This window comes from Pteropus vampyrus, unplaced genomic scaffold (assembly GCF_000151845.1).
Source record: "Pteropus vampyrus isolate Shadow unplaced genomic scaffold, Pvam_2.0 Scaffold462, whole genome shotgun sequence".
Lineage (NCBI taxonomy): Eukaryota > Metazoa > Chordata > Mammalia > Chiroptera > Pteropodidae > Pteropus > Pteropus vampyrus.
In genome coordinates, this window is record NW_011889243.1 from 164,746 (window position 1) to 177,243 (window position 12,498).

Genomic DNA, 12,498 nt, shown 5'->3' on the forward strand with positions numbered 1-12,498 from the left:
GGTTGGGCTGAGGCCGCCTCCCTTCTAGGGCTCGCCAGAGCACTCCTGCTAGAGGGAACAAGACCTCCTCATCTTCACAGAGACCCTGAGGCCGGCCAAAGACAACAGGGGCGGCCTGTTTCCTCAAAGATTCCCCCACCAGGCTTTCTTACTTGGTTCTCTGTCTCCCCCTGCCCCCCCGGCATTGCCCAGAGAACCTGACACTTGCTAACACCACATCCCAGATGGTCACCACAGGGACCATTAACCCCTTGAAGGCAGGACTGACTTCTCTCAACCACTCATCCATCACTCTGCATCCTGGCTACAGGCCAGAGTTGCCCATTCCAAGGATGGGGCCCGGGAATCTGTAGTTTAAACTCACCACACAGGTGCTTTTAAGGTGACCACCTGGGCAAGGGCTGGTGGACTCATGTAACCTATAAGGACTCTGAAGCCCAGAGAGGTTGCGAATTGCCAAGGGTCACACTGCAAATGAGTGGCAGAGTCCAGAGTCTTCTCCGTACTCTCTGCTGGCCACAGAGCCAGGGGTTCCACTTACCCCTCGTGCTGGAGCTCCTGGCCACCTTGAGGCTCGTCGATATACCAGCTGCCATAGGAATAGTCGTCTGTGTCCCCTGAGGAGGTCTGGTTCCCGGCTGCCTCGGACATTCTCCGGTCCTTCTCCTTTGACTCCGAGACAAAATGAAAAAAAGCCACTACAGATGTGAAAAGAAGCTTAGAAGAAAAAAAAAAGAAAGAAAGAAAGAAACCCAAACAAAGAAACGTTTCTCTTTAATCCTAAAGGTTACTTTCTTTCTTTTAGCTCTCTGGGAAAAGTGTGTCTGGGAGTGAGGGCCTGGTCTGGCTGGCAAGGGGAAGGGGAGGGGGAAGAGGGGAAGGACTTCTTACGTCCCCACCCGGTGCCGCAGGAGGTAGCTGTCTCTTTAGGTGTCCTTGAGCTCTTGCTGGATCACCTGTCTGTCTAACTGTCTGACCACCAGCAGGCTTTCGCTCAAAGGATCATTTTCAAAGAAAGTTTGTCCAATCTGAGCTGCCCACAGAGGACCCCTCCTTCCTTCCCCCTCCCCAAACCCACTCAGAGAGACCCACAAACACATACTCAAGGAAGGGCCAGGGAGGAAGGAGCTGCAGAGATGAAAGGGTGTGCTGGCTTCGGGGCGGACTCGGCTAGTCTGCTGGACCCTCCCAGCTGGACTCCCAGCCCGTTCAGCCCAATCCCCCTCTTTGTTCAGGCTCCCTGGAGATCACCCCTTTGGGTCTCAGTGGTGGGAACACACTATGGTCCTGACGGAGCCCCCTCCTTGGGGGAGGAAGCCCCAGCTCCACTGGCACCTGGCCCTGCACTGACTGGCACAAGTGCCTGCCTTCAGCACCTGCCCCAAAGCTACCACACCTTTGCCCACTACATCTGCAGGGCCTCATTCTCACTCTAGTCGCTCTGGCATTCTGCAACCCAAGGAGATAGCTGGGGCTGGGCTAGGCAAAGACAGGAAGGGAGCCTATCTATTTCTTCTCCTGGGTTTCCATGAAGGAGGCAACACGTGTCTGGTAAAATTTTTTGTTTCTCCCACTTGATTTCACAAGAAGATAACTCACCCCCACAAGGCACAAATTAGTCCTTTAAGCACGAACCAGACCCATGTGTAGGCAAGGAGAAACCCTCCTGCTTTTTGCTCCTTCCACGGTATCTGCTGAAGGTAAGGATGAGTAAGGCAGGGCCTTAGTAAGGGCTGGGGTTCCTCTCCATATTCCTTCCCCTAAGAAGCTGCCCCCCAGCCCATTTCCCTCCCCTTCCTGTTCAAGCCTGGATGGGGAGTAAGGGCATGAGACCAGATGCAGAGGAAGGCAGAGAGCAGTTCTCAAGCCCCCTACCCCTGGGTGGGGATCAGGACTCCTGAACCTTTAAGGGTCCATTCTTCCAGTAACCCATAGTGGGCCTGGGCCATGGCCCTACCTAGCTTAGGCATCCATTCAACAGAGTTTTTAAAAAGATATTCATCTCCTTATTCTTTTAACACCTACTAAGTGCCAGCATTGTTCTGGGCCATGGGATGTGAGCGTGTACAGTTTAGGGGACACAGACAAGTAGGTAAATGACCTCAAGTGTCTGAAGGTCATAAAGGGAAAGCAGAGTGCCCTAACATGTGTACCACGGGAGACAATTTGGTCTGAAAGAATGAGGGGATTCCTGAAGAAAGTAACTTTGAGTGAAGATCTGAGAGCAGGAAAAAATCAGCTGAGCAGAGGGTGGGAGTTAAGAGGAGGAGGAGGAGTGTGGAGAAGCATGATCTCAACAGAGGGAGCAGCATGGGAAAAGGCTCAAAGGGGACAGGGCTTGAAATCTTAAAGTCTTCCCATCCAAATTCCGTAAGCAGGCCCACAAAGCCTTTCAGGAAGAGGGCCTTGGCTCCTCCCCCTTCTTCCCAAATGGCCCCTCTTCCAGGAAGAGGGCTCTGACCATCCCTCCCCAACCCACGGAATTTCAGTGTCTGCTGACTCAGAGCTGAACCTGAACTTTATTTGATGCAGTGCAGGAGCCCATACCGCCTGTCTAATCCCAGGGATTTGGGGTGAATCCTGCCTCCCAGGCCTGGCTGTGAGCTCCGAGGACATAGTTCTGCCTCTTCTCCTCCACCTCCCCGCTTCCCCTGATACACAGTGCTTAGGTCAGAGGGACTTTATACCTGGACTTGGCAAAGCTATGCTCTTTCTGGAGACCATCACTCCTCCATGGGCCTGTCCTGTGCGTGCTACTGTTATGCCCTGGTTTATCCAGTCGGGCTTTCTAGAGCCTCACAGCCCCTTCACTGCTTATAGGCCTCAGACAGGTAGCTTAGGGAGCAACTAACTCCTATTTGATTTTAAATCCGCCTCATGATACCTCTAAAAATTAGAGTCCAGTCTGTGACAGGAAACTTACTTCCTCTACAAGGCAGAGATGTTCATGGTGGGACATCTGTCTGTCAGAAACTACTTCCTTCCCTGAAGGGAGCCTGAATCTACCCCCCAGCCTGGTTAATTCATTCATTCACTTATTCATTCATTCACTCAACAAATGTCAATTGCAGGCCGACTGTGTGCCAGCCCAGGTCCCACATGCTGAGAATACAGCAGCAAGCAAGACAGATCAAGTCCTGTACCTCGGGAAACCTAATGCGTGGTGGGGGGAGCGGGGAGACAAAATGCGTCATGAGCGCTGAGAGGGAGAATAAAGTGGGATAAGAAAAGAGATAGACAGACAGGAGTTGGCTTTTTTAGGTCAGGAAAAGCCTTGCTAAGGAGATGTTATCTGAGCAGAGGCCTGAAGGAAGAGAGGAAGGTACCCAACTGGGCACTGAGGAAAGGCATTAGGGCTGCCTGCAGGAGCCTCCAACAGCCTCAGGGGCCCCAGGCAAGATGAGGCACAGTCCCTTCCCCACAACACCCCTCCCTGAGCCAAACCCTGCTCTGCCCCCAAAGGTACTTCCAGCGGGACCACCCCTCCCCCCAGAGCTAGTGCAGGGCCCATGATATCCCCACCCTCCTCAGTAGAGTGATGCAGAGGCCACCCTCAGGGAGGCCCTCAGCAGAGGTGAGAAAATGGTGAGCTTCATCCAACTCCTAGGTGTGGGCACAGGGGCCAGGGAGCAGTCTTGTGCCCAGCACCATGGTCAGGGTCAGGACTGGGCTGGGAACAGAAAGGAGAAGGTCCAGGAGGTAACAGCACGGTTTCTACATGGCAGTGGAAAATACTGCTTGGGGAGGCAGCCTACCTGGGTTTGAGCCCTGGGCTGGCCCTGTGACCTTGAGTAAGTCCCTTCATCTCTCCAGAACTCAGCCCTGCCTCTGACCGAGGAAGGGTGGGTCATCCAGCCTAGAGACTCTTTTATTGTGAACTCTCCTCTCCCCCAAGGCCCCCACTCCCCGCCCTCAATGACTTCATGGTCCCAGAATGTGGAGCCAGCATACCAGGTTAAAGCCACAGAGAGCAGCTGTGACTGTCCAGGCATCTCCCATTGCCTTATACCCAGATTCCTGGCCCCTCTTCCCCTATCCACTCTTACAGGGGCAGGAAGACAGGCTAGATTGGAGATCCATGGATACTGGGTGGCCATGTAGCTCAGGATGGGACCGGGACCCCACTTCTTGATCCTAAAGTATCTCCTCAGCTTGGAGCTAGAATAGCTTGGAACTTGCATCTGCAAAATGGGAGGGTTAGCTCTGAGGTGTTGGGACTGCAAGCTGGCAAGGAAAAGTAATAAGAGGAGAAAGGGTAATGAGGTTCTCCTAAAGAATTTCTCCCAAGGCCTGGTGGCAGAGTCCAGGACCTGCCCTCTGGAGTTCGCTTTACAAGGGGAGGCACACTTGAAAGAGTAGGAAACCAGCACCTGCCACCAGGAGAGGAGGGGCCAGAGAGTGGAGGTACTTGAGAGGTAGACTGCAGAAGCTCAGAGGAGAGGAGTGGGGAGGAGGAGTGAGGAGATGGTTTGGGCAGTCTTGAAGGCTTCCTCCTGGAGGAGGGGTCCTGGAGTAGGGCTCTAAGATCAGACATGGTCAGCAGTGGTAGCTGGAATGAGTGTAAGTGTCTTCGGAGAGCAGAGAAGGGGAGTCTAAGAGGCAAGGAGGGAGCAGGGCAGGGGGCAAGGCTTCCCAGCTGTGGCTTTTGAGAACCCATGCAGATGAGGCTGATGCCATATCCAAGGAGCAGCCCAAGCCAGCGGGACTCTCTCTGCTGGGTGCAGATTAGGGTAGCTTAGCCCTGCTCACTGTGGGAGGAGGCTAGCAAAAAGCATCCGGGCTCTGAGCAGACAAAGGCAGTCTGCCCTGCCCCTCTGGCTGGAACTGGCCCAAGAAGTCCTTGGGACTGGGCTTCCTTCCTCCCCCTGTTTTTCTTCAAGTTGATTAAATCTGGGGAATTTTTGCATCCAGAAACAGAGGCCCATGTGCGTGTGTACCTTCCTTGGCCTGTAGTTACCAGAATCCTCAAAGGGCAAAGTGTTACACTTAAAAGGAGTGGACCAGAATGAATGCCTAAGGTCAGCAGCAGACCCGGGACTCAGAAACACCCCCAAGTATGCCCAGGACCCCCAAAGCATCTCAAGAATCTCAGCAATAGCCCCAGAATTTTAATAACACAACAAGAACCCCAGAACCTCAATATCACCTCAATATCACCCTCATGAATCCCCAGAACTTCATAAACACACCAGGACATCTAAAATACCTCAGGACCTCAGGACCTCAGCCACATTTCAAGGACCCTCAAACTCTGGCAAATCAGGCAAGAAATCTCATTGAAACCATGGTGAGCAGTTACAGAAACCCAGAGACCCCCATTGCTCACCATCCTCCCATCCCAGCCCTTGGCTCTCTAAGTCCAACTGCTCCCTTCAAAAGTTTTACACCACCCAAACCTCAGTAAAGCCTCAGAGCCTCAGAAACACCTCGAATGCCATCAGCACAACAAAGAATCACCAAGGGGGGCTCTGGTCCAGGAGTTGGGGGGATAGCCCATGTGCCTGCTTGTGCAGCCTGTCCCCCCTGTGAACCCATGGATAAAAGGGTTCCACCCCACGCAGGCCAGAGAGCTAGGAGGCTGTACTCGTCTACACAGTGCACTCACACACCTATGGAAATGCCCCTGGTAGACATATGTGCCTAACCCTGGCTCCAGACCCAGCCTGAACCCACTCAGTGCCTGGAATGCAGTGTTGCTGGCTGCAAAGGACATGAGGGGAGAGTGTGGACAGCTCTGTACCCCTTACCTCCCTTGCTATGTAGGAGTATCAGAAGCATCATGTGACATGCCATTTCTAGAACTCTCCTGCTCCCTCACCAACAGCATCATCAGAAAATAAGGGACTTAGGCCAGACCGCTCTGGTATGAGTGTGGATACTGGTGAGGAGGAGGAGGGTAGCTGCCTGTTCCCAGAAAGCAGGCTGTTCTTCCCCTCCCAGAGGACTAGGCTAGAACTGACTCAGAGGAGGGAAGGCAGGGAGACAGATTTCAGCTCAAGACAAAGATAGTTTTCCTACTTCACAGAGTAGTGAGCCCCCCATAGAGCGGGGAGGCAATCACGAAGAGACTGGTATCAGGATGCTACAGAAGTTTTCCTGTCTTCAGAGGAGGACTAGCCCGAAGGCCATGACAATTCCCTCAGCTATAAGAGCCCTGGATTCTCCCTCCCCAGCACGTCCTCCCTGGGGTGGTGCCACCACAGTCTGGCCTTGACACGCAGGCTTTGTGCTGCCCTCCTTCCTCACTGAGGACACTGACTGCTGGGCAGATCCCCTGAGTGCTCTCTCCTTGTTCCCATAGGACAGGACTCTCCATCAATCTCTTGCTCACAAGCAGATCCTATTCAGACATGACTCTTCTTGCCTTTTGGAGCTCACGCTAGCTCCCCAGTATCCACCTGTATAGCCATCTCCCGGTCTCCAACCTCATCTGTCAGAATTGCTCAGCCCTACCATTCCTGCCCGCTTCCTGCCTCCAAGCCTTCGTTGGTGCTCTGTTCCCCGCAGCATGCCATCTCCCTGCTCCCCCCACCTGTTTCAGTCCTACCTGGCCCACCTCCACCAGGCGTTCTCTTGGCCTCTGCCTTCTGTATCTCTTCCTCTCCTTATTGATCACCCTGGGAAGTCCTGTCCCTCCAGGCAGACAGGGTGCTCCCCAACAACTAGAGCCTCCTCCTCTGAGCGCCAGCACAGGCTCTGGCTGGGATCCCAGAGGGCTGGCTGGTTGTGCAGTTTCAGCACTTGGCCCTGAGCAACGTCCTCAGCACCTGCTTTCAAAGGTGTTTGATCTCCTCCCAGAAAGGCAGCTCCTTCCTTCCCACCAGCTCAGGCCAGGCCCCTCCTCCAGCCCCCAGGCCTCCTGCCTGTGATTCAGAATCAGAGAAGCCCACCCCACCCCCACTTCTCCAGCTCAGGCCTACAGCAGGGCTGGGGCCCCACACCACACACAGGACAGCTTGTCTCCGGAGGAGCGTCTCCACCCCTCAAACCATTTGCCCGAAACTTGATCTCCTTGGCCTTCAGAGTCACCTCGGTGGAGAAGCCTGCTCAAGGCTTTGATGGTTGAGTTCCCCAGCTGTGGCCCTGGATGGGCTCCGGAACCCCCTACCTACCCTCATTTGTCACCATCCATCACTGGGGGCGGGGCAGATTGCCTGATGAATTGCATCAAGCTGGAGGGGAATCACCAGCTAAGCTTTTAATAACTTGATCAGCATTCCTGCTGCTGCCCAGCTGGGCTGAGGGCCCTTGATCAGGAGAAAGGGGAAATGTGCCACATTTTCTTGGGGGCTTTGGGGCTCATATTTCAGGTATGATCCATTCCAAGGGGAGAGCCAAAAGGCCCACTCAGAGAGATTTCTCCTCATCTCATAGCCCAGTCTTTCCCTAGAAGAAGGCTGGGGTTCTGGGGCAGTCGTGTATCCCAAGTACACTCCCGCAGCCCCCGAGGCTGCAGAGACAGACCCCTGATCCCCGTCGCTGAGCAGGGGGTGGGCTTAGGCACACTATGCTCTCCCATCCCCTTCCTAGAAGGGTATAAACAGGACTAAGGAAAGGAAAAGTGCTCAGAAGATGCTAAAATGTGATGCTGGGGCACGCAGGAAGGAGTGAGAAGGGATAAAAGTGTGGCCCTAAATTCCCAGGATGACTCTTGGGGAAGGGTCTTCTTCCTCCTCTCAGGAGAAAGGGAGTATAGTCAATAAAAGGATGGGGCAGCCCAAGGAGCACAGACTTTAGGATGTGAGGCTTCAACAATGGTGAAGCCTCCAAAATAGTGGGCACAGAAGCAAGAAGGATAATGTCAGGGCTATGCCTACTCAGTGGAAGAGAAGGGGAGAGGGACCAGCCCAAGCCACATTGGAAGGGGTCCCCTGGCTCTGACCTGACCGACTGTCTTCCCTATGGAGAAGGGTTTTAGACAGAAAGGGCTCAACCCACCACACAAAGAGAATTAAACTTTGGTCCATTTTTAGGAATCTATCCTCAAGGAACACTTGCATTTATATGCAGAGAAGACACCCATTGTTGTTTGTAACCAAGTCCAGTACCCATCAGTAAGCTCTGATACATCGGTATGGTAAGGTACCACTCAGCTGTCCAAAGGAGGTACTTCCTTGTGGACTGGCATGGTAGAGCCCCCAAGACATAGTGCCAAGCAGCAATAACCAATAATGCAAGTTGCTGTATAATGTGCAAATTATTTTGAAATGTATATTTATGTAAATGTATATTTAAAATCTATCTAGTAAGCAAAAGGAAAACATCATGAGGCTGTGTTGAAGCCTGCTGTGAATAAGGAGCTGTGAAGTCATTACTGAGCTGTGTGAAATGGATTCTGTCCACAGCCTAGTATTGTACATTCCCTAGCCTCCTCCGAAGCTAGATGCAGCCCTGAGACTAAGTATTGGCCGATGAGATAGAAAATAAAGTATTTAGCCTAACTTCCAAAGAGAGGTGTTCTTTAAAAGAGAGATGTTTTCTTTACCCTTTTCTTCCTTCCAGTTAGTTGAAATACAGTTGCAATGGCTGGATCTCAAGCAGCTATCTTAGACAATGAGGTAGAGATTGTTAGTTAAATAGGATAGAGCAGTTAAGTTAGCTACAAAGACAGAGCCTGCTAAGGCCAGATCTGAGGGCTGGAGGAGACCTCAGAGACCCCTGCTCTACTCACCTTCACCTCCAGAAGAAACAGAAGCCCAGAGAAGCCACGTGATATTCCAGGGACAATAACTAAGCTAAGAGACGTTTTGTCAGAGATCCCCACCACCATCACCACCTACGTGGCTGTTCCTCCACTTTGCCACCTACATGGCTGTTCTTCCAGAAACCTCCCTTCCCAGATCTTGGATGCTGCTCCATTCTGTGGCTTGGGGCCAGTCCCTGGGGCTGGGCAAAGGCCCCCAGAGTTGATTAAACAGCAGGCCCGAGACACACCTCTCAGCAATCTGTCTAATGAGAATACAGCAAAACCTCTGCCCACTCAAGGATCCGTCTGTCAGCATCTCCTATTTCACTTCTTTTTCTCTTTCTCTCTCTCTCTCTGTCCTTCTGTCTGCCTGTCTGTCCCAGTCTATCAGTCTATCTTTCCATCCCTATTATTGTCTCTCTCTCCCACTCTCTCTCTCTGTCTGACTCAGCCTGCCTGTCTCCTATGTTACTGTCTCTCTTTCTCTGTGTCTCTGCCTCGTTCTCTGTCAATCTCTACGTGTCTTTCTCTCTTCTCTCTTTCCCTTTCTCTTCCTCTCTCTGTCTTTCTCTTTCTCCCACTGTTCTGTCTCTCCGTCTCCTTCTCTCTGAGCCTGGCTGTGAAGTTGGTTTCTCCTCCTAAAGGTTTTGGGCAGTGCCTTTTCTTGGGCTGTTATGTGCTGACTTTGTGCTGCCCCTGCCAGTTCCTGCCCCCCTCCCCCCATATCTGCTCTGTCTGTCTCCAATGCTGTAGGAGAACTGGCACTGGTCTCAGAACCCTCAGATTCTGCAGGGCCCCCAAGCAGGGGTTTGAGTCCTTGGAGCCAGTGGAGCAGCTGGGCAACTGAGCACGTTTCTGAAAGGCAAAGTCAGTGCTGCTAATGCTGCCAGAGAGGCTGGCACCCTCTCACTCCTGCCACCCCAGGAACTTTATCCCTTCCGAGCCAAGGCTGGCAGAGCAGGGCTGCCACGGTGATTCCAGAGATCATGGGTGCAGCCCAGCTGCTGCTTGGCTGAAGGCCAGAGTCAGAGGGCTTCAAGGTTGTCCCAAGACTCTAATGACAGTGCTCTGTGCTGGAGCCTGGAGCAGGAAGTCAGGAGGAGAAGGACATACAACATGTGGGGTTGGAAGCATGGGCACTGGATCAGAGTTACCACTCAAAGGGGAGAGTTTCAAGGTAACCACCACAATCAGTGTAGGGAAGAGACTAGGCTTCTATTTTTTCCTTTACCACTTACTAGCTGAATGACCACAAACAAGGCCCATTCCTGCTCTGGGCCTCAGTTTTCCCACCTGCGCAATGGGGAGAAGCTGGCCGCCTTGCTCCACTTTGCCAGTCGGGTCTGTGATTCTATCACCCCTTGAGCCTCTGGCCCTGTGGACTTGGAAGGCATGGGATGTGGGCCTGGGACAGTCCCACTGTGTGGGCGGGAAGGCTGCTGGAGGGCACTGGTTACTGAAGTCCCACTGTGGAGCAGCAGTGATCATATGATATACTAGCCTGGGATTAGGAGGCCTGAGGTGCAGGTCCAGACTTTCACTCATCCACCTGGTTTCTCTGTGCCTCTCTTTTACCATCTGTAGAAGCGAGTAATAGCCCCAGCCCCCAGACCCTTGAAGGGTCCAGTGAACTCACACATGTTCCTTCAGGGAGGATTCAGCTCTGAGCAGAGGCCAGGAATGGGAGCAGTTGGAGGTGGGTCCTTCAAACAAGGGTCTGAAGGCACATAAGAGCCATGGGAGGAGGTGTCATGGGGGAGGCTGAAAGGAGCTATTGTGGGAAGCAGGAAGAGAACCCTCTGGGGTGGGCTAATTGCAGGCCCAGGCTCTTCCAGACAAAGCCAGCAGCCTCTGAGTAAGCCATTCTTCCAGGAAGAAAGAAGACTGGAGGGCCCCCCCATTAAGGCCTTTCATGCTGGGGCTGCGGAAGGAAGGAGGCTTGGAAGTCAGCGCTGTTGCCTCTTCTGCTCACCTCACTCCCTGCCCCACCCCCTCTTGACTTCTGTGGAAGTCAGGCCTCTGCCTGGAGTTTAAACCTTTTGAAAACCACAGGAAGCTGAATCAGGGAAGCAGCTGGGAGTGAAGTGAATCCTGGGAAAGGAGTAGGGATCTGGTCTTACTCTGCTATCCTGGGCTCAGTTTCCCCATCTGTAAAATGGGAGTGCTATCCACCTCTGACCTGCTAAAATTCACTGAGGTTTACAGACATGCTCCATGGAACTGAGGCCAGGCGAGGAGAAGCGTGAGCTTTATGAACCACTGTCTCTTTCCTGACACTTACCCCCAACACTGCTCCCCACACTCCTGGGCACCAGGATGCATCTCTGAATCCAAGTGTGGGTCAAAACCCCAAATGGTCTTTACTTCTCACAGATGAAATCCAAATGAAACAGCCAAAAGAACCATTTCTTATTCTTTCTGCACAAGCAGAAGTAGGGTCGGTTTTGTCCATTAATTCATTTATCCTTCCATTCATTCATTCATTCATTCATTCATTTGTTCATTTATTCATTCATTCTGTAATGCTTTAATGGTCCCTTAGGCACCTACCCCTTGCCCAGTCCTGTCCTGGGCAAACAACATGATCCCTGAAGGATGTTCAGTTGAGTGTAGGAAAGTTATCATTTGAGACAGGAGAGGATGGTGCAGAGTGTTGCAGAGGAAAAAGTCACTAACCCAGTTCCAGAGAAGGAGGTTTTTAACCGGTCTGAAGGATGAATAGGGTGACAGGTAGTAATGCAGTTTGAGCAGAGGAATCAGCACAAGCAAAGGCAGGGAGGGGAGACAGGGCAAGTCTGGTGTGTGGCGAAAGTGAGCCTTCCCCAGGACATTATGCTGACTGAACTCAGCCAATCACAAAGGGACAAATACTATGTGATTCCACTTACATGATGTCTAAAGTAGTCACAGTCATAGACTCAGAAAATAGAATATTGGTTGCCAGTAGCTGGGGGGAAGGAAAGTGGGGAGGTGTTGTTTAATGGGTGTAGAGTTTCAGTTTTACAAAATCAAAAGTGTTCTGGAGCTTGGTTGTACAGCAATGTAAATATACTGAACATTACTGAACTGCACACTCAAAAATGGTTAAATGTTAAATTTTATGTTGTGCATTTTCCCAGTCTTTTTTTTAAAAGTACCCATATACACACACCAGAAAAAATGAGCTTGCCACAGGGATTGAGTGGGAGAGGGCAGGCCAGGAGTGGGAAGGATGGGGTGTTAGATGTGGAGGGCCCTCAAACCATGCTAAGACCAACACAGTCGGAAAGAGGGAAAGAAGAAAGTAAGGGAGAAAGAGGGAAGTGTTGAGGGAAGAATGGTTGCGTGTACAGGGCCTGTTTGTCTCCATGCCCCTCCCCAACTAGAAAATAAGCTTCGGGAGGGCAGGAATCTTTGTTTGGCTCACTGCTGTATTCCAAATGCCTAAAATAGTGCCTGGCAACAGTAGATGCTCAGTAAATATTTACTGAATTAACAAATGCTAAAAGGCAGGGGTTAGTGGCAGTCTTTATTCCCTGGGACAGGCCTAACTTCCTGGCTTGTTACCTGGTTTCTCCTCAAACAGAGAGGGATGGGGTGTGGCCCTGAGTGCCCAGCATGGAGGCTTTCGAATGGGGCCCAGGCTAAGGCTGTGGGGTGGGAGGAGGCAGCGCTCAGTTCAAGGGCCAGTCCCTGACATGGCCATGGCTTTCAGGGGGTCCGAACCCTGGGTCCCTGCATCCATGCCCAGCCAGGGGCCAAAGGCCGAGGATAAGACACTGGACCTGGCGTTTGAGGTCTTGAGTGTTGGGTTTAACAATGAGGATAGATAT

At 52.2% G+C, this 12,498-nt stretch overlaps 1 protein-coding gene across 21 annotated transcripts in view; it reads right to left on the bottom strand.

The window, feature by feature from the left end:
* Positions 1 to 12,498, bottom strand: part of STRA6 (stimulated by retinoic acid 6) — a 44,918-nt gene that overhangs the window by 26,780 nt on the left and 5,640 nt on the right. The window contains exons 1-3 of one of the 21 annotated variants that reach the window (XM_023524367.1): positions 6,548 to 6,804; positions 1,600 to 1,691; positions 542 to 666 (exon numbers count right to left, since the gene is read on the bottom strand). In XM_023524367.1, the coding sequence (XP_023380135.1) occupies positions 542 to 651 (110 nt within the window). In that variant the 5' untranslated portion in view covers positions 652 to 666; positions 1,600 to 1,691; positions 6,548 to 6,804. Of the gene's footprint in view, positions 1 to 541; positions 718 to 1,599; positions 1,692 to 1,957; positions 2,598 to 3,755; positions 3,880 to 3,951; positions 5,641 to 5,747; positions 6,392 to 6,547; positions 6,805 to 12,498 lie in introns of those variants that run through there. The other 20 variants (XM_011382048.2, XM_023524365.1, XM_023524364.1 and 17 more) reach the window with 20 other exon arrangements.